We start from the raw sequence: 21963 nt of genomic DNA, 5'->3' as shown, positions 1-21963 counted from the left end.
CCAGGGCTGCCACTGCTCTGGGGGCTGGCTCAGAATCCATCACTGGTACCTGGGTGATGGGGGGGTGGCAGTGACCAGGGCACAGGTGATTAAGGTGCGGCTTCCTGCAGAGACAGGCAGAGCAAACTCTGCTGCAAAGTGCTCTGAGCACCCAAACCTCGGGCTGAAAATAGGCCAGGAAGGGTGCTCTGGAGGCAGCACTCACAGACAGGAGTCCAGGCAAGAAAGAGGGAAACACCTTTTCCTTTTCTTTTGCTCTAGCACCAGCAGAGTGCCAGACTGAATCCACGCTGCGGTGGTGTCATCTCCTCCTCCTCCTCCTCCTCCTCCTCCTCCTCCTCGATGTGAGCAGGTGATTGCTGCCCTCAAACACATCTCAGCCATGTCCCAGCTGGACTGCACAGCTGAGACACACCATTTCCTACAGCAGGAACCTGCTTGGACATAAATGGGCCTAAATAAGAAGACAAAACCATTTACATAGTAGAAATTCCCCAGCTGGACTCTCTGATGGGTCTTATTACAGCCTCCATGTCTGGACAGCTTTGTATTATCATATTTTCTAGAATATTGGATAAAGGTGACAACGGGAGAAACAGTGAGGAAAATGATAATAACCTCAGGAAAAAAACCAACAGATTATTGATCATAAAACTGAGACAGTTACAGATTCAAAATGAAAGTTTGGTTTCATTTCTCATGGTCTCCAGTCTCACAGGTCCCAAACAGTCTCTGTTTGATTATTTGAAATATTTGATTGTTAGGTTTTCCAGAAAGAGATGAGAAGTCTTAGCTCCAAGTTTATCCAAGACATATTCTCTTACCTTCACAATGAAAGTGCACAGGATGGAGAGAGCCTGGCTGAGCAGGTCCCTGCACAACACAGCAATCGTCCTGCCTCCCACAGAATGGTGAGAGGGCTTTTGCTCCTTGAGCCATCCCATTGGAAGGATGGGGCAGACATGATCTGCCTGTAACCACTACTTTTGATGGCTAAAAAAAGTTAATTAGAACTTCTGAAACAATGAGACATCTGATTTTTCAAGTATGATTCATCCTGTGTCTGCACAAGTCTCCTGAGGGTCATTTTCATAGTAAATTAATCTCTCTAATATCAGACTGAAGTTATCAGCAGTGACACCATGGCCACAGTGGTGGCAGCAGCAGTGGCCATGCTGCAGAGGCATGGGGGTGAGGCTGATGGTATTGAGTCTGACAACACAAAAAATTAGATAAAATTAAAATAGCTCAAATGGCACCAAGTGCAACAGAGGCTTTTTCAGCCCCTGGCCATGTCTCTGGACACAAGCTCTGTTCCTTCATCCTTCCCTCTGGAACAGATGGGGACAACACCGCTGGGCTGTCCTGCAGCACTCCAGAGGTGCTGCTGGGACGTGCTGGAGACCAGGACAGAGCCCCCAGTTCCTGCTGCTCCCAGCTGCGCAGACAGGAGCTGCAGTGACTGTTCCTGGAACCTTCTCGGGGCAGAGGGGATGAGAGGGTACCCAACTGGCCAACATGGACACAACAGTGGCCACTCTGCCCTGCCTTCCATCGCTCGGCCACAGAGGGGACGCCCTGGTGCTGCTGAATCAAACACCATTTCCTCAAGCTTGCCTTCCAGCACTGAGTATTGCAGCTGGAGGTCCTGAGCAGTGTTCAACAGGGAGATTTCAGCAGCCACAACATGCACTGGGAGCTGGGTAAATAAACTACAGCGAGGAGCTGTTCTAACTCCTCAACAGGCTCTGCCTCGGAGACCCCCACTCCCTTTTGCGGAGCTCTAAGCCATTCCCTGAATACATCCTGGAGTAAATTTCTCTGCTGCCTACTTGCAAGCAAGTCAGATAATAGTTCATATTTTTCTTGGCAAGATGAGCTTCATAACTGGATTCTAGCAAATATACTCTGGGATTTATACACTCATTTCATATGCCATCAAAATTCTACAATATTTGACCAAATTTTTCTTTTTTGGCAAGCACTCTTGCCAGGACGTTCATTAGCCAAAATTTGCAAAACTGGAGGAAAAAAATCAATGTTAGCACAGGCAGAGCAAATTCATTTGCTGATTAATTCAGGGATTGCTGGTATTTCCTTTAGCCCCAATTGTCACTGGCAATACACAAGATGTGGCAACTGTTGAATCTCAAAGCCTTTAGTGTCACTCACAAACCAGGCTGAAACCGTGGCCAGGCTGGAATTTCATTAAGCACAGGGAGGCATTTTGCTGAAAAATCCAATATTAACCCTCATTTTAAAAAAATGTAACAGTTAAAAATAAGATACGTGGCCTTTTTCCTCCTGCATTTTCAGTTTTCATTTTCTGCCAGCTCCCACTGCCCCCTCCAGCAGCAGCACAGGCTCCCTCCAGCACCCTCATGGTCCACCTTGGCTGGAGAGGTGGGACTCCCTGGCAGCCCAGCACACCCTGAGCTCCTGCTTCACCTGCTCAGTCACCTGTGGAGCTCCTGCTTCACCTGCTCAGTCACCTGTGCCCCTGGCAGAGAGCCTGGGGGGCACTGGGGCAGTGGGGATCCCTCCCAGCCCACCCAGGGCTGGGACCCAGGGCATTAGGGACCCAGCAAGTCGGGGAGCAGACCAGGGTGCTGGGGGGTTACCCTTACAGGGGTTTGGGGGGTTCCCCTTGCAGGGGGTTGGGGGTTCCCCTTACAGGGGTTTGGGGGGTTCCCCTTGCAGGGTGCTGGGGGTTCCCCTTGCAGGGTGCTGAGGGTTCCCCTTACAGGGGTTTGGGGGGTTCCCCTTGCAGGGTGTTGAGGGTTCCCCTTACAGGGGTTTGTTTCACAGGAATCTGCTGGTGAGGCTGGCAACCACATCGGAGCCTCTCCTCACCACCCCCCCAATTTGGAAGAGTGATGCCAGCAAGGGAGGGGAGCTCCAGCCCCATGGCCATGCACTACATTCATAGAACTCCCGCAGGATGAAGGGCAGATTGAAATCCTGCAGGTGAGAAGTGGGCACACAATGTCTGTGCCAGTGCGTCACACCACGCTGCCTTGGGTGCCGGGTCAGGAGGGAAATCCTGCCCCATCCACACTGCTGGACTGGTCCCAGCTGCACTGACAGCTTCAAAACCAGTACACATCCTTGAGGCTAAATGGGTTGTGCATTTGGTGTGCAGGGCTTCCAGATGAAGCAGCACAGAAGGAAGCAGAATGACCAGTCCTCCTTCCAGCCAGTGTCCAAGGCCAGGCTGGCAGGGCTCAGAGCAGCTCAGTCTAATGGAAGGTGTCCCTGCCCATGGCAGGGGGGTGGAGTGAGGTGAGATTTAATGTCCCTTCCAATCCAAACCAGTCTGTGGTTCTGTCATTCCATGAACCAGAGACATCCAAGCAGCTGTGCCAACAGTCCTCCGAGGGTGACCAAGCACTCAGTGCCATGTCAGAAGCATTCACCATGCCTGAGACAGACACACACCCACCAGAGCCTGAGAGCAGCCCCACCACCACCACCACCACCCCCCTCCTCCTGTAATTACAAAACAAACTACGCAACAAAATAAATGAGGTTGGTAATTTGTTATTGTTCTGCTGCTCCAGCAGCATGCTGAGGGTTGTAAATTAGGTGCTGTATTAAAAATGACAGAATCACTGTGAGTTCTGCACAGAGAGGGGGATTTCACTGAGGTGTTTGTGCATCTCAGCATTTGCACACAGCAGCAGCATAAAGGGAAACAGCAACACAGAAACACTGAGAGGCCACAATGCTGCTTAATAATGCACAAGAACAGAAATCAGAGGGGGAATTCTTATGTGGGTGCAGTGTGTGCTGGAGCAGGGTCCTGACAGTGGCAGCAAGGCAGGAAGATGAGGGGAGGAGGCACCAGGTCCCCAGATAGTGGGCAATGGGTGGTGGGCACACAGCAGAGGGTAGCAGGCTGTGCGCATCCTGAGAAAGCCACGTTCCCACAGGGACCCCTCCTGAGCTGCACTGCTGCCCTGCAGGAGCAATCTTGAGCCATCCTCAAACGGGTGCATCACCTCTCAGAACGCCCTCTGTCACCTGGCCCGAGGGGCACGAGGGGCCCATAAACAGATGGAGGTGGTCAGAGCCATCACCTGTGCAGCACCCTGGGGAGCAGAGCACCCAGTGCATGCCAAGGGCAGCAGAAGCACAGCAAAAGGGAACGCAGGGACAAAATCCTGGCAGGTCAGGATGATGCTGAGACTGCAGACCAACGCAGCCAGAACAATCCAATGAGCCTGGAAAGCAATAACTGAAGTGCTGTCTGGCTGAAACACACAGAGCAGCAGCTCAGACACTGCTTGTTTATGACCCTTTGCACTTCCCAAAGGGTTTCACTCGGGGTGATCCCGCACTCTGAGGCAAGACTACTCCCTCCCTCCCTCTGTTCTGCCGAGCACACAGCCCTGCATGGATTATTGAGCTCCTCACTTGACGTGCACTCTGGGCAATGGCAATCTGTGTGCTGAGAGGACAACCTGCCGATTACTCAATTTCCATGTGCATTATTAACGTGGCACATTGAGTACACACACATCAACAGCCCACAGAAAACCCTGTTTGCTTCAGACTCACACATTAGGCAAAGCAAAGAAATTACTACAAAGAGGGCTTCCCCCCATTTGTTAGCAGGTTCAATTACTGGGCCACTTAACCTGTCTTAATGTGCATCTCCTTCTTGCTCCACACGAAAGCTTTATTGCCAGCACTACAATCATATAAATATAAGCTAAAGCCTGAGCCTGCTGGAGAGTGTTGGTTCCAGAGCTGAAGCAGAGGAGCACAGCAAGAGTTACTGAATGGGAAGGAGGCCGGCGTGCACCATGCTGGGGGTGGATATATCTCCATTTCCATTGCAGAGACAAATTAACTCCTGGGTTTAATTAAAGGTGAAAAGTCTGGCTTAGCTCTCCTGATGCCAGCATGACACAGTGAGGCTTAGCGAGGCCCCTGTCCCCCAGCATGCACAGAGAGTCTATCTTTGTTTGTATTTGCCTCTGTCAGTCACACATATCCGAAGGGTTGGTAGAAAAGATGGCCACATCTCATTTCTTTCCAGGAATCAGACAGCAGCTTTCATTCAGGCACTGTGCCGTGTCCTCAGCAAGAAGCAAGGCTGCATTGAGGGCGCCTGGTGCCCCACAGGGCAGACAAACACCCATGGGCACCGGGCTCACCCAGCACCTCTGCCCGCCGCTGCTGGGCTCCACAGGGACAGGCCAGCCCCGAGCTGGCTTCGTCAGCAGGGGTGGAAATTAAACACATCGCACTTAGCAGTCTTTGGCCACACTGCTTTGGGATGGCCACTACAGCTTGGTCATAAAACACAGAACAAATCTATGTGAAAACTTTAGAAAACTCATCAAAGTAGCACCAAAATTTCAGTCTGACTCTGGGACTTTCATGGTGCTCCTTGATTCTCTTTTAGACTTCAGGAAATATATGAAATACCTGAAAACTTTTTCCTAAATTTGAAAGAGATATCCATTTAATGAGACACAGAGATGCCATCATGATTTAGTGGAACAATTCATATAAAATCAAAATTTTCAGTAGGCTTAATCACACTCTGTCTTTACATATGTAGAAGAGAAAGATCTACTTATTTGTTCAACACTTCACTTTTCAAAGAGTAACATAATAAGTGAATTGATAAGTAGTGAAAGCATTAACTGTCATATAAAGATTATTACTCTGGTGCTTGGTCATACAATTAAATTTAATGTTTGTTTCTCTGTCTCTGTGCAAGACGATAAGATTTCCCTTGTGAATATCAAAGAAGGGACTGATAACATGAGGACAACTGCTCTGGGTGGCCAATGTAATTCATTACTAACCATGCATGTCATTAAAACTAAATTTTGCAATTACCTTAAGTGACCTCAAATGCTAAGGAAGAAGGTAATGTTTAGGTATGATTACAATAAACATGCATAAAACTATCCCCAAACCAGGTCATCCATTAAAATAAAAAAGAAAAATCAGAACTCATTTGAACAATACTGAGATGTAAAGTTGCATCAATTTTTTTGTTGTGTGTTCTGTGATGGACGGTAATAGAGGTGTGATTACATCCAGAGATATGAATTTATAGTTCTCATTTCTGGATAATACAGCCAGGAATGCATTAATAACAACTGAGGATCAATCAAAACCAGAAACGCTTTCTCAAAAAGGGGTAATTGAGAAACAGAAAACTAGACACCGACAACAAACGGTTCTTGAGAGAGAGACATTATTTGTGAAATATGTTGACTGTTATCTAATTAAATAGAGGAAAACATCCTGGTGGCTGGACTCCCAGAAGCCAGCCTGGCAGTTGTTGCTCAGAAGTGCTCATTAGCCAAGGAGCCGTGGTGGGCTGGAGCAGCGTGCGAGCCTGCAGAGGAGCTCAGTGACTCAGGAGCTTTGCTCACGCTTGGGAGACAATGAGCGCCTCTCAGAGGAGCAGAATTTGGAGAGCTCAGGGCTGCCCCACCAGCCAGAGCCTCTAGCACAGATCGGTTTCTCTCACCCGTTGGAACGTCTGTGGAATGCTCACTCGCTGCTGTCTCTGGTTACGTGGCCAGCCTCAGTGCAGTCTCAGGTGTCTGGATGGAACATCAGGCTCCAGCGATGACAGCAATGATCGCCCTGTCCCCTGCTTCACCAGGCTGTGCTTCCAGCTCGCACAAAACCTCTGTGACAGCCCTGACTGCAGCCGGGGCTAATGAGAAATTAGGGAGGCCCTAACAATAGGAAGAAGCTGATCCAGCTCAAGTCAGCTCAGCTGTAATTGCACTGTGTGAATGACCAGGCTTGTCCTCCCAGCAGAGCTGGCTTCTGTCATGCAGCCCCGGTGCCTGGGGGCTCTCAGGGCTGCTGCCACATCCCGCAGGCATCAGACCCTGGTGTAACAGTATTCCTGGCTGGTTTTCCAGCCCAAGCTCTTCATTTCCATTCATTTTTACCATGTCATCCCTGGATACCCAGGCCTCACAGCGGCAAACCACCATCGCAGAGACAACTGAGCACTGCCACACTTATTGAATCCATTGAATGCTTCCTTGATCACCTGAATTGTTGGTGATCCAAACTCATTTAATGTCCCCAGGAGATTCAGTTCATCAAGGTGGTACAATATGTGATCTACAGGATGTGACTGGTGATGTTAAATTGACTACAAGATAATTAGATGCTAATGTCACCACTGTGTCAAGACGACAAGAATGTCACCCTCTACCACATCTGTGTAATTTCTGAGTGACTGCAATGTCACCTTAGAGGTTGTGGAAGGCACCCTGATGACATGACTGCAGGGTGGGCTGTTCAGGTGTGAGCAGGCACCATGAGCACTGCAGGGGTGGAAAGCTGTCTCACCGACCACAGCACAAAGCCTGCAGCCAAGGGTGAGGACATAAATGCTGGCCTCAAACATGTTAATTAATGTCCCCCTGAAGAATGAGGACAAAACCTGAGATATTCTTCTACACTCCCTATTGAAATGCCAAAGACACATAGAATTATAGAATCACTGGCTTGGGTTGAAAGGGGCCTTTCACATCCTGCCATGACAGGAACACCTGCCACTGTCCCAGGTGTCCCAGCCCCAATGTCCAGCCTGGCCTTGGGCACTGCCAGGGATCCAGGGGCAGCCACAGCTTTTCTTGGCAACTTGTGCTTTCTGAGCTCTCTGCCAGGCCAGACACCTGGATTTCTCCCAAGGTGGATTTGGGTGCCAGCTGCCTCTGGGAGCCCCGTCTCCTCACACCTGCAGGTCTCCCCCCCAGCTGCAGCCACAGGAGCCCAACACCAGCTCCTGTGCAGATGGGGAAAGCCCAGACAGCAACAAACACCTGGTGTGACAAGGAGAGGCCCTTCACAAGGAACTCCACACAGTCAGCAAGGACTTGGCATGGATGATTCCATCTCTGACTCCTCAGTGAAGCAGCTGCAATAAAAGGCTGCAATAAAAGATTTCAATGGCCTTTGCAGCATCTGGACCAAGACCAGCTCCTGTCCCACGTGGTCTAATGAGAGGGTAAATGAGAGTTCAGCACCCACCATGCATCCATTCCTTCTGCTTTTATGAGGTCTGATATGTAGAAACTGTTCTCTTCTCTACCACAAACCTGAAGTCATTTAATCTCAGCTGGATCTTATCAGCTGTGATGTACCCATCAGCTCTTTGACACAGAAATCAAAGAAAACACTCAAAATAAAATTAGATAGACATAGTATGACAGAGGAAGGGGTTATCAATAAAATATTATGAACTTTAAATGCACAAATATAGTCCAGAATCCCATTCTTTTTTTTTCCTCAAATAAAAAGCTGTTACAGACAGATGCCCTGTTCATAACAAAGATCATCAGGAGGAGCCCCATGGCCTACAACAAACCCATTCATACCTCCCCTGGCCTTGAATTTAATTGAGGAGTCAAATTGGCCTTGGTGTTTTAATTATACTCTGAAAACTTTCTTAATTAAGGACATGTAGAATGGATATGGGCACTTAGAAATGCAGACAATCTCTGTCTTATAAATCCGTTTCCCTGTGGTTTATGAGATCTGGGCACGTCCATCACCTCCAGCTCCCATCCAACACCTCCAGTTCCTGCCCAGCAGCTCCAGCTCCCCTCCAGCACCTCCAGCTCCCCTCGAGCCCCTCCAGCACCTCCAGCTCCTGCCCAACACCTCCAGCTCCCCTCCAGCACCTCCAGCTCCCCTCCAACACCTCCAGCTCCCCTCCAACACCTCCAGCTCCTGCCCAGCACCTCCAGTTCCCCTCCAACACCTCCAGCTCCCCTCCAACACCTCCAGCTCCTGCCCAGCACCTCCAGCTCCCCTCCAACACCTCCAGCTCCTGCCCAGCACCTCCAGCTCCCCTCCAACACCTCCAGCTCCCCCCCAGCACCTCCAGCTCCTGCCCAACACCTCCAGCTCCCCTCCAACACCTCCAGCTCCCCTCCAACACCTCCAGCTCCTGCCCAGCAGCTCCAGCTCCCCTCCAATACCTCCAGCTCCCCTCCAACACCTCCAGCTCCTGCCCAGCACCTCCAGTTCCCCTCCAACACCTCCAGCTCCCCTCCAACACCTCCAGCTCCCCTCCAACACCTCCAGTTCCCCGAGCACCTCCAGCTCCCCTCCAACACCTCCAGCTCCCCTCGAGCACCTCCAGCTCCCCTCCAACACCTCCAGCTCCCCTCCAACACCTCCAGCTCCTGCCCAGCACCTCCAGCTCCCCTCCAACACCTCCAGCTCCCCTCGAGCACCTCCAGCTCCCCTCCAACACCTCCAGCTCCCCTCCAACACCTCCAGCTCCCTCGAGCACCTCCAGCTCCCCCCAGCACCTCCAGCTCCTGCCCAACACCTCCAGCTCCTGCCCAACACCTCCAGCTCCCCTCCAACACCTCCAGCTCCCCTCGAGCACCTCCAGCTCCTGCCCAACACCTCCAGCTCCTGCCCAGCACCTCCAGCTCCCCTCCAACACCTCCAGCTCCCCTCGAGCACCTCCAGCTCCTGCCCAACACCTCCAGCTCCCCTCCAACACCTCCAGCTCCCCTCCAAGCACCTCCAGCTCCTGCCCAGCACCTCCAGCTCCTGCCCAGCACCTCCAGCTCCCCTCCAACACCTCCAGCTCCCCTCGAGCACCTCCAGCTCCCCTCGAGCACCTCCAGCTCCTGCCCAACACCTCCAGCTCCTGCCCAACACCTCCAGCTCCCCTCCAACACCTCCAGCTCCCCTCGAGCACCTCCAGCTCCCTGCCCAGCACCTCCAGTTCCCCTCCAACACCTCCAGCTCCCCTCCAACACCTCCAGCTCCCCTCGAGCACCTCCAGCTCCCCTCCAACACCTCCAGTTCCCCTCCAGCACCTCCAGCTCCCCTCCAACACCTCCAGCTCCCCTCGAGCACCTGCCCAGCACCTCCAGCTCCTGCCCAACACCTCCAGCTCCCCTCCAACACCTCCAGCTCCCCTCCAGCACCTCCAGCTCCTGCCCAACACCTCCAGCTCCTGCCCAACACCTCCAGCTCCCCTCCAACACCTCCAGCTCCCCTCGAGCACCTCCAGCTCCTGCCCAGCACCTCCAGCTCCCCTCCAACACCTCCAGCTCCCCTCGAGCACCTCCAGCTCCCCTCCAGCACCTCCAGCTCCTGCCCAACACCTCCAGCTCCTGCCCAACACCTCCAGCTCCCCTCCAACACCTCCAGCTCCCCTCGAGCACCTCCAGCTCCTGCCCAGCACCTCCAGCTCCCCTCCAACACCTCCAGCTCCCCTCCAGCACCTCCAGCTCCCCTCGAGCACCTCCAGCTCCTGCCCAACACCTCCAGCTCCTGCCCAACACCTCCAGCTCCCCCCCAACACCTCCAGCTCCCCTCGAGCACCTCCAGCTCCTGCCCAACACCTCCAGCTCCCTCCAACACCTCCAGCTCCCCTCGAGCACCTCCAGCTCCTGCCCAGCACCTCCAGCTCCCCTCCAACACCTCCAGCTCCCCTCCAACACCTCCAGCTCCCCTCGAGCACCTCCAGCTCCCCTCCAACACCTCCAGCTCCTCTCCAACAGCTCAGGCTCCCAGGGCCATGGCCTGTGCCCACAAACACCATTTATCCAGGCATGTGACCAGTTAGGTACATAATCACCACTTTATATTCACTCTCAGCTGGAGCTTTTGAGTGCTGGCCATGTTCAGAGGCTTGACACTAAAACATGCAGAGCAGTGCATTAAGGCATCAAAAAGGGTAACTTAAAAGTCATTGCCATGGCTACATGACAACTTAGTTTGCAGTATAATATGTTCTATGAAATATGTATGATCCTATTCAATATATATCATTTGTTTTTAGCATTTCATTTCTGATAATAGCCTTTTAATGATAATCATGGTCTTTTAATGACTGTAATAATTAGACTCTTATAAATCAACAACTTTTATGTTAAATATGCTGAAATCCTTTAAAAATATTTATTTTTCTCTGCCGTTTAGAAAGTGCTTCGCTCTTTTGCAGTGTCTGGAATCTCTTTAGAATCACATTAAAAAGTCTTCCGGGAGCCTCACTTCCTTCCCTGCCTGCCAAAGGCTCCTCATGTCTTTTTCTTCTTCCTTTAAGGATGTGATAAATACAAGAAAAATCAAGCACCCGTTTTTTGCATCTAAAATGTAATTGGTAACATTCTTCATCTTTTTACTAACGAGAAACCATTAAATCTTGGTCCTGAACTTGTAAACAAGGGTCTCAGAACAGCAACACAACGCTGAAGTTGTTCCATACCCATCAGCTCCCAGCACCACTGGCTCCTGGATGTCCAAACAACCAACAATAGCTCTTTGTAGACTTTGCTTTTTTCCTTTCAGAGCCAATATTAGGCAGCTTTGTAGTCTATAACTTCCCCATTCTTCAAAAACCCACATCTTTCATTCTTTCTCGGTGAAAAATATTGAGAGCTTTCAGTGAGGTCATATATCCAGAAGGGAAACTCATGGTTCATTCGATCTTGCAGCACCCCAGATTACACAGGGAGGTTTAATTATGCATCTAACAGTTACTCATTTCAACACAGCTTTGTTAGACTTTTATTAAAAACAGGGATTGAAAAAGAGAGAATTATTTGTAATTCTCTCTACTTTTTTCTACTTTTAAAGGGAAAGCTATATGCTGTGGAAGTTTTCCCACGTCTGCCCCCTGACACAGACCTGACCCATCTCCTCTGTTGGTCATGCAAGAGTCAAGATTAATTGTTTTTCAAATAAATAGGAAATACAGCAAAAAGTTTGAAATGAACAGGACATTGCTTTGTGCCTGCCCTCCTGGAGCCCGCCCTGCACACTCCCAACAGCAGGATGACCAGGAGACAGGAGGCACATTTTGGCCTGGCCCAAAGCCAGCACATTTGGTCAATATAGGTTCTAGCATTTTCAATTACGATAAACTCCGTTTAAACAATAATTATAGCAGATCCCCTCTATATAGTAGCAATGGAAGGAGAACACTGTCACAATTGCCTATGGCAACAACTTGAACAAAAATGGGTTAGAGGGGAAAGAACATAATTAGGATGAGACACACATGCCTGACTTTGAAAGGAAGAAAGACAGTTTGTGCCTAATGCATTAGAGAAATTGCTCCAGAAGAGCTCAGTGAGCCCTGGGCTTATCTGTCCCACACAGGACATGGCACACAGGCTCCAGTGGAGTTGCTGGAGCACTGGCCTGTCCCAAAAGCAGAAGAAAACCTCTCTTCTTTCTCTGTTTCCTTCCCTGCCTTTGAAGAAAAAATTCCCAAAAGACATTTGTGCAACCAATAGACAATAATATATTTATAACAAATAAGTGCAACAGAAACAAAGGCGATGTATTAAAGGAAAAAAGTGCAGTATTGAAAAGGGAAAGTGCTGGGAATGAACAGAAAATAAGAATATTGATACTGCTGCCAGGAGCAGTACAAAATAATCATTCCTGTCTTCCTGCATCAGCATCACTGTTCAGGGAGCACACCTGGAGAATGCAAAGCCAGTTTTTGCTACCAACCCCTCATTTCCATACAAGTACAAAGCTGCAAGGTCAGACCTCGGCGGGTGCCAGGAGGGAGCTCTGCTCAGGGTTCCCCAGGCTGGGGCCAAGGAGGCTCCTGGGGCTGAGCCTGTGCCCAGCTGAGCTGCAGCTTGAGGCCACCACCCTCGCCAGGGCAACCCAGGGGGAGATCCTCAGGTGGCTTAAATAGCAAAGAACAAGCCCAAACATTTAAAAACAAACAAACAAACGGGGAAAAAACACCAAAACAAAAAAAAAGAAACATTTCTCAGCTACATTTGCTATCAGGGAACGTGGGTCCAGTCCTATCAATCCTACTAAAAGTATCATCACTTTTAGTGTAAAGCCTGGGTTACAGGACCTCATGTTCCCATCAGAACAAACCAACCCCGTCCCCCTGTCTTGCTCTTTTGTGTCTCAGGCCTAAAAATCACACTACAGTCAGAAGCAGACACCTTCTCCCACTCACTGAACACTCCACTGGAGTCTTTCTACTGAACTCCTCCACTCTGCTTCTCACCAGACATTTCTCAGAGTCTTTTACACTAGGAGTAATAGTTATCAAATATTTGGTGATTATATCAGAAATAGAAACTTGTACACAACATTGTAATGATAATATATTGGACTTCTGCTAGCATCTCCTCCATACTTTTTGAAGATTTTACTGTTGTTGGGGTTGGGTTGTTTTTTTAAAAAAAGACTGAATGTATGGTGCCATCTCCTGGACAGTATAACCTAATCTACCAACAGTTAAGTGTTTTTCTCAAAAAATCTTGAGAGGCAATTGATTTTACTTCCCTACAGTTCACAGAATCAAATCACAGACAGGTTTGGGTTGGGAAGGAGCTTAAAGTCCATCCACTGCCCTGGCAGGCACACCTTCCCCTGTCCCACGTGCTCCAGCCCCAGTGTCCAGCCTGGCCTTGGGCACTGCCAGGGATCCAGGGGCAGCCACAGCTGCTCTGGGCACCTGTGCCAGGGCCTGCCCACCCTCGGAGGGAGGAATTTGTCCCTAGTCTCCAATCTAAATATCTCCTCTTTAGTTTAAAACCATTCCTCCTTGTCCTGTCACTATCTGCCAATGTAAAAAGTCACTCTCCCCCTTTTCCTAAGTTCCTTTAGAGACTGGCAGGGGCTCTGAGCTCTGCCTGGATCCTTCTCCTCTCCAGGTGAGCACCCCCAGGTGTCCCAGCCTGGCTCCAGAGGGGCTCCAGCCCTGCAGCATCTCCCCTGGACTCTCCAGCAGCTCCAGGTCCTTGCTGAGCTGGGGATCCCAAAGCTGGGCACGGTGCTCCAGCAGCCCTGCAGTGCCAGAAAGGTGCCAGCTTGCCCGCCCCAGAGAAGGGAGAAGGCAACCCAGTCCATAATGTGACAGCTTAGCTTCAGACTGTTTGTATATAGGGAGAGAGAGACTTTTTTTCTGGGCTTTGTAAATTTATTTCTAGCAGGTATCAATGTCTGTTTAATTCTAACATACTGCCCCGTGGGACTCATTAGCAGTTTAACAAACTGTCCGGGTACAAACACACAGCAGATAAAAAGACAGAATCTTAAAATATTGTATGTATGCCTGCAAAAATAATCTGGGTGAATGATGAAGAGTGTCAGGGAAGTGCTCAACCAAATCAAACATTGAAAACATTCCTGAGATGGGCTGTTTAAATATTAAATAAATACCCTGAACTTCTGCAAATGTCAAACAGGAGAAATGATGGAATGCTATTTTTCCTAATCTGTTTCCCACTGTAATTATGGACTCTATACTCCAGCTAAAAAGATCATTTATCTTCTGCTAAGCATTTCAATTGCTTTGTCTCCAATAAATTGCAGATATTACCTTTGACAGGTATTTAAGCCCAGCATAGTCACAGCTGATGTGCCTAGAAAATATTTAACATTTTTCTTACATATAACTTTAATAAAATGTTTATAAAATGTTTCACTTATATTTTTGTGGAAATTATTTTACCAAATTATGTATTGCTAAAAAAAAAGAATTTCTTCTACTTACATAGATTTTAAGGAGGGAAAGCTTATTTACAGGCAAATGGTCTGAATTGTATCCCCTTTTTTTATAATACCACCAGTGTAACAATATTTATATTAATATACAGTAGTATACAAATAACAACACATGTAAGTTATTTTTCCATGAGCTGACCTGGCCACCAGCATGCAGTGGGGACATTTCAACTGTGACACAGATACACAGATAATTTATGCAAAATAAACCCAAACCATAAGTAACTGCATGTGTGAGAACTGGGAAACTAATCAAGTAGAGACAGCACTAATGAGCGCTGGCAGGCAGGAACAAGGGCTGTGCCAGGCATGGGGAGAGAGGGGAGGCGAGAGCTCATCCGTGGGAACAGAGCAGGGCCACGCTCTGCAGATCCTGGGCATGGAGTCACGATATCAGTGACGATGGAAAACACCTCCGGGATCACCGAGTCCCACCTGTGCCCCATGCCCACCTGTCCCCAGCCCTGAGCCCTGAGTGCCACCTCCAGGGATGGGCACTCCAACCCTCCCTGGGCAGCCCCTGCCAAGGCCTGACCCCTTTCAGTGAAGAAATTCTTCCTGCGTGGCACAAGCCAGCACCACACCTGTTTATTTTTGCCACCTGAACCATGTAGGCATTTCTTCCCCTTTTTATGCAGCATTTAAATCTAGTTCTAAGGAAAAGGACCAGTAAGAGCACAGATTCACAGCACTTACCAACACATTTAATTCACCTTGAAATGCCAGATATTTACTGTTCTGGGCGGGATTGTAGGAAATCTGAGCTAAATCAGAGACTTTACTTTAGCAGTTATTTTTTGTTGCTATTTAAGCCAGGCAAAGCTGAGCAGTGGGTCTGGTGTTACAGGTCCATCACTGCTGAGAACAAGCAGTTTCTCACTGTGCCTCTGCAAGAGCTTAGATTACCAAAATGACATAAAATCTCAGCACCTTCATAAATATTCAGGGCTTGAGCACTTTCCATCTGAGGTGTTGGAGGGACTCGGGCTCTTCCACTGGCAGCATAGCTCACACCACAGGTGTGGGAAACCTCTCCCTCACACAGTTGGATGGGATTTGGTGGAATAAGTGTGCTCAGAAACAAATGCCCATGCTTGTTTTTTTACTGCACTACTCTAGCACAGCAGCGAGTGAAAGGATACCTGTTCAGTGATAAATTTAGCTTGGGTTGTGTCCTGTAATCCCCTGCAGGGACTGTGCTGTGAGGTGCACTGCCAGCACGGGGACTGGGGACATCCTGGGGATGCTGGGTGCAGCATCCAGGGATACTGCACAGCCCAGCCAGGGGCCACAAATCTGCGGGCCTGGAGAACCGGGGCACTGAGCAGAGAAAGGACTCCCGGCAAAGCCAGGACTGCTGGGCAGCATTGCTGTCAGCAGTGAAAACCCAGTACAAAAGAGCAGAGGTGTAGTTCTAGCAGAAAAGACCATCGTCCTTACTGGAGTGGGTCGAGAGCACAAGGAAGGATCAAAGGGATCTTTGTGGTGTGCATTGCTCTGATTAGGACTGTTATCACCCGCATCACAGCCTCACACTGAGGAAGCACAGTGAAGCATTTATCTTTTTTTCTTTAATCTTCTCTGTCAGCGGTTTACAATCATGAAAAACTATGGATTTATCGTACATTTTTTTTAACTTCATAAATTCTTTTTTTTTTTCTCAGTAGCTCCTATTGTGCTTTTACAGCTACTTTTTATTGTAAGATTTGTGTATAATGAGATCTTATCACAGCAAAGCCTTCTTTCATTCCCCTCTGACTGCATTTGGTATCTGTAATCTCACCAGACTCTGAATACAAACGGAACCTGCAGATCAAAACCCACAATATCCGAGGCAAGGAACCGCAGAGCGAAAAACCTTCAGCAGGAAAAACCTTCAGCTGTGTGACTGCTGGCAGTCGCTATCAGAGAAAGCAGGCGCTCTCAGCCTGGTAGGTGCCGCTCCCCAGCTCCCAGCGCTGCCCGAGCGCTGCAGGCGCGGCCGGGACAGCCGCAGCAGGGCGGGAGGGGCGGCACACGTCACAGGGCGAGTCCAGGTGCCATTCGGACTCTGCTCCTCAGCGGATTTACAAACCGGGCACCGCCACCAGCCCCAGTGGGTGCTGCGAGCGGCCCCGAGCCGCGCCCGCCGGAGCCCGGCAGAGCCGAGCCGAGCCCAGCCCCGCAGAGCCCGGAGCCCCGCAGAGCCCGCAGCCCGGCAGAGCCGAGCCCAGCCCAGCCCCGCAGAGCCGGAGCCCCGCCCGGCTGGGCGGTCCCGAGGGTTCCGCCCGCCCTCGCCCCGCCGGCGCTTCCGGGCCGCGCTCCGGCGCCGGGCCCCGGCGCTCCGGGCCGGGCATGGGGAGCGCAGCGCGGCGCGGCGGGAGGACACGGCCCGGCGGCTGGCGCGGTTCGCGGCGCTGCGAGGTGCGGCGGGCTGGGGCGGCCCGCGGGGCGGGCCGGGCGGCCGTGTCCCGCGGGGCCGGGCCGGGCCTGGCCGTGTCCCGCGGGGCCGGGCCGGGCCTGGCCGTGTCCCGCGGGGTCGGGCGGGCCTGGCCGTGCCGGCGGAGGCTGAGCGGGGCCGTTCCCGCAGGCGCGGCCGCCCGGCCCGGCGAGCTGTGGGACGTGGTGGTGCTGACGGCGGCGGACGCGGCGCAGGCGGGCGCGTTCCGGGAGCAGCTGGCGGAGAAGCTGCGACGGGAGCAGCTGCCCAGGGCCGTCCGGTACCTCGTGTGCGCCGACCCGCCGGGGCCCAGGATCGGTGCGTGCGGCTGCCGGGGCTCCTGCGCGGCCGGGCCGCTCCGCATCCCCGCGGGCCGGCTTCAGGCCGGGACTCCGGACCGCGCTCGGGGCTCGGTGCGGGGACAGCGGGCATTGGGGGCGGCGGGAGCCCGCGTGGAGCCGTGGCGGTGCTGGGGAACGGGCTGTGCCGCTCCTCGGAGCGTGTCCTGTGGGTGTGGGGTAGCACTAACTCGTGTGTTGCACAGTCATACTTACCTTGACCTGGTTATTTAAACAGTCTGATTATGTTTTAGTACACTACCCAGTGGTGATGTAAAACTGGTCTCACTGCTCATAATACCATCCTGTAAGTCTTAATTCTTGTTCTCTTTGATGTACAAATAAAGTAATCTCAGTATTATCTGCGGTGTAGAGTAATACGCAGAGGTTAATTCTCAGGAATCTGGCAGTTTTAAGTTGCAGAAGCTCATAAAATATACCAAACCATTACCTCAGATCTCAAACGTTTCTTATTTCCATACTGTAAATGTCAGGAGTACTTCTGAACACTGCCTTGAATCCATTAGTAGGCTTTTATGTGACTTGTTTCTTACAGGAGCTGGTTTTTGTGGCTGAGTTACGGCCTATTTGATTGATTAAATGCTTCAGATGGTGGGGCTGTGCAGAGGTGACTGGGAGAGGAAATCACAGAGATTTCCCTGGAGCTGTCTGCTCAGGATGCCATCCCCTCAGAGAGCACAGGCTTCCAGAGGGACTGTCCATCAGCTTCTGTGTGTGATCTTATCAACCATGATATGGTAGAAAGACTAGCCCATCTCTCTGGCTGGGCACCAGTACACCTCACCTGTCAGAACAGGTGTTACTGGAGCTCTTCTCACATACGCTAAAATACTTTTCCTTTAGGAAATGGTGGATCAACTCTTCATGCTCTTCGGTGCTTGGAAGAGCAGTATGGTGATCAGTGGACTTCCTTCACTGTGCTGCTAATCCATTCTGGTAAATTCAGTTTTATATATTTTGCTCTAAAGTGATGCCTTTTATTTTGATCTTTCTTAAAATAATAAAGTGGCAGAGGAGCTGGAGTTCCAAAACTCCAGCTGAGTTCCCTGATTAAAATAACCCATGTGTCTGATAATTTGAAATTAGGTTGGTGCTTCCCAGATGTTACTGTCACTTCATCATTTCTTCTCAGCACTAAAGTTAGTCAGTGAGAAAGATGTGATTCACAGGTGTGATTTAAATTTCTGCCTTGAAACATCCATTTAAGGAACACAACCCTCTCTCAAGGGACCTTGGGCTCCTCATGCCTCTGGGCAGGCTGAATACTTGCCTTCTTATCCACTGAGTCAGGCCACTTCCAGATGTGGGAGAACATCAGTGCTGCAGAGGAGAAAGAAACCAAGTGATAACAAGTGTTGTGACCAAACCTTCGCCTTTTTGACTCATGACTGGCTTAAAATTCCCATCAGGAATGTGGTGGTTCTCCTCCAAACAAAAAGCGAGTAATGTTTGCTTTTGTCACTTCAGCAACAGATAGCTCTGAAACAAAAAGGTAACAAAATCAATCACAGTTTTAATATGAGCTAAATAAGGCAGGCGGGGTATTGGACATAAGGTCAGGTGTGCTTTGAGACTTGGTGTATAACCGAGCTGAGAAGTTGTTAACGCTTTTGTGTACCTGTGAAATAGCTGCCTAGGTTTAGTTTTTGGCTCACTTAAGTACAGTGTCTCTGTGGAACTAAAAGAGTCTTTTTCCAGGTGGTAACAGCCAGCGTTTGCCAAGTGCAAGTGCCCTGGGCAAGATCTTCACAGCCCTGCCGCTGGGCGAGCCCGTGTACCAGATGCTGGAGCTGAAACTGGCCATGTACATCGACTTCCCCCGTCGCATGAAACCAGGAGTCCTCGTCACGTGCTCGGATGACATAGAGCTGTACAGCACTGGAGTCACAGAAACCATCACCTTTGATAAACCTGGCTTTACTGCCCTGGCTCACCCGTCAGATCTGGCAGTCGGGACTACGCACGGGGTGTTTGTGCTAGATCCGTCCAGCTTTTCAGGAAAGGGAGGACTGGAATATGGATCATGCTATCGTTTCCTGCACAAGCCTGATGTGGAGACCATGCAGCAGAGTGGTGCAGTGTGTGTGAGGGGGGATCGCCCTCAGCTCAGCTCCCCTGGGAACTGCGGAGACTCGGCCATGGCCTCGGAGTGTGTGTACACAGACAGTGTATTCTACATGGACCACAGCACTGCCCAGCAGCTACTGGGGTTCTACAAGCAGATGGGCACTCTTGGCTGTGAAATAGATGCATATGGTGACTTTCTCCAGGCCCTGGGGCCTGGTGCCACTCCAGATTACACCAAAAACACAAGTAACGTCTCCAGGGAGGACTCAGGGTTGGTGGCAGTGCGGCAGCAGCTGTACTCGCTCCTGCAAGGCACCGCCCTAAATGTCATAGTCCTCAACAACTCCCAGTTCTACCACATCGGGACTACTCAGGAGTATTTGTTTCATTTTACTGCTGAGAGCAAACTGAGATTTGAGCTTGGCTTGCAGCCTGTGGCTTTTAGCATCTTCCCCGACTCAGCCAAGACCTTGGATCAGTTGAGCATCATCCAGAGCATCCTTGAGCCCGGGTGTGTAATAGGGCCTGGCTCTGTCATTGAATACTCCAGAATTGGGCCTGAAGTCTCAGTAGGGAAAGGCAGCATTGTTAGTGGATCCTACATAAATTTCAATGTAAACCTACCCTCAGGCTGCTTCCTGAGTTCAGTAAGTGTGAAAATGACTGATCGAGTGGAGTATGTCACCATGGTGTTCGGTGTAGGCGACAACTTGAAAAAGGGTGTGAAATTGATGTCGGATATACACTTCCTCCAGTTTTTTGGAGTCAGCTTGCCAGAATGCCTTGACCTTTGGAGCCTAGAGGCTTCAGACCAGCTCTTCTCCAGTGAGGACACACATTTGGGGCTGTGGACTGCCAGGATTTTCCCTGTTTGTTCTACTCTGAGTGAATCAGTTAGGATGTCACTGAACATGCTGAATTCTGTGCAGCACAAGTCAGCTTTCAAACTGAGTGGCTTTCAGCTTCTGTCTGTTGAAGAAATGCTCACCTACAAAGATGTGGAAGACATGCTGAAGTTTAGGAAGCAAATTTATGGTGAAATCTGCTTACAAAAAGAGAAGTCTGATTATAGAATGAATGGTACTTGATCAAACCTCCTGTTTTCATTTGTGGACAATTGATTACTTCCCTGCTTGTAAGAATCCTAAGGGAAAAGTACACAGATCTCTTCTCTGATCTCATTGAAGTAGAAATGAAGGAATTGCATAACATTAATAAAGAAGCAAATGCAAATAAAGTGTTCTTTTGATTAAAACAGGGAAATATTTCAGATCTAAAAACAGTATTTGGTGACCTTTTGTGGGTTGGATATTATGTCTTGTAGTTTTTTGTCAGAATACAATACAGAAAAAATGTCTATTTGGCTGAAAACAGCTTTAAAAGCTTTTAAAGGGTAGAATATTAGCAATGTGGAATAATAAAACAACTTATGATTCCCTCTTTTTATGCTGCCATTTTGCAATACAGTTTCAAACAGCAGTTAGGTAGAGGTAAAATGATTAAAAGTGCTTTTAATTCAAGACATCTTGTCTTGGGCATTAATAAATTTTTCTCTTTTGTTTCATAACTTTTTATTCTTTCCTGGTTTTTGTCAGAAGAAAAAAGGTTGGCATGAGTGATTATTCTTCCCTTTGTGACTTCTAGTACTGGGGTCAACACCAGTCATCGAGACATAATGATTTTTTTTTCTAGTAGTTGCTGGAAGCTGGCAGTGTGATGGAGAAGCTGCCAGCTCTTTGTTACCTGTGGATTGACTGATGTGTGCCATGCAAAAAGAAGCCCCTTGTATTTCTCTAAACTGAGCTGTTGCAGTCTTTGCTGTCCTTGGTGGGGCAGAGCAAAAGCCAGAGAGGTTTGTTGTGAGTGGCCCCATAGTGCATATCTTCAGAGAAACCCTCTTCCCCTTCTCCCCCTTCTGCAAATAAAGTTAATATTGAAGTCCTCCTGTTTCTACTTTAGATGCCCAAGATCCAGGTCCAAACAGATAAATCTGCTATTTTTAGGAGTATGCTATGCATTGTATCAGCGTGATTTGGCTGTAAATGTGATGCATCTTTTTCTCTTGAATGTCTCTGTGGGTTTTCATGTTTTATTTAATGTCTCATGATGACAGTGTTTATCTCCCTGCTGACTGAAATCCCAAATGACACCTTTCTTATGCCACCTACGAGGCAGCAGAGTAATATCCCCTGAGCATTACCCACTCTTTTTTAACCTGCACTAGGTTTCTTCTTCGTCAATAAACCTTCCAAGAAGAAATACAAAGAAGTTAAATGTGGAGGTTGGGAATTGCTGGAGTTGGCTTCAAAGGAATAAGAATTTCTGAGCAAATAGAGAGTCTAAAAGTCAGTATGAATTATTAGTTAAACAATGGAAGCAGTAGGTTTGGGAACACTCAACTGCAAGATAAGCCCTTTAAGTCAGAAAGTGAAAGTAGTCATAGAGCATGGAGTTGTCATTTGTATATCATGCTGTTTGCATGATTTATTAATCTATTGCTGCACAAAAGATTTTAGGAGAAACGTGTTTGATGCAGACTTTGCATCTTGATTTGGAGACCAAACTTTGTTTGGTACAGACCTCCCTGAGGGTTGCTGT

At 49.5% G+C, this 21963-nt stretch overlaps 1 protein-coding gene across 1 annotated transcript; it reads left to right on the top strand.

The window, feature by feature from the left end:
• Positions 1–1142: 1142 nt before the first annotated feature.
• On the top strand, positions 1143–21164 carry FPGT (fucose-1-phosphate guanylyltransferase). The gene is made up of 5 exons (XM_030953526.1): positions 1143–1191; positions 16582–16923; positions 17090–17257; positions 18142–18234; positions 18997–21164. The coding sequence occupies exons 1-5, from the start codon at positions 1143–1145 to the stop codon at positions 20451–20453; spliced, it is 2109 nt and encodes a 702-aa protein (XP_030809386.1). The 3' UTR covers positions 20454–21164.
• Positions 21165–21963: the final 799 nt, after the last annotated feature.

This window comes from Camarhynchus parvulus, chromosome 8 (assembly GCF_901933205.1).
Source record: "Camarhynchus parvulus chromosome 8, STF_HiC, whole genome shotgun sequence".
Taxonomy (NCBI): Eukaryota; Metazoa; Chordata; class Aves; order Passeriformes; family Thraupidae; genus Camarhynchus; species Camarhynchus parvulus.
Note: the sequence above shows the minus strand (reverse complement) of the source record. Positions and strands in the feature narration are given on the sequence as shown.

Bases quoted from the DNA above. Each gene is read 5' to 3' on its own strand.
- FPGT (XM_030953526.1), top strand. From the start codon at position 1,143: ATGGCCACAGTGGTGGCAGCAGCAGTGGCCATGCTGCAGAGGCATGGG. The intron at 16,924-17,089 runs GTGCGGCGGGCT...CCGTTCCCGCAG, and splicing joins GCGGTTCGCGGCGCTGCGAG to GCGCGGCCGCCCGGCCCGGC. The intron at 18,235-18,996 runs GTAAATTCAGTT...GTCTTTTTCCAG, and splicing joins TGTGCTGCTAATCCATTCTG to GTGGTAACAGCCAGCGTTTG.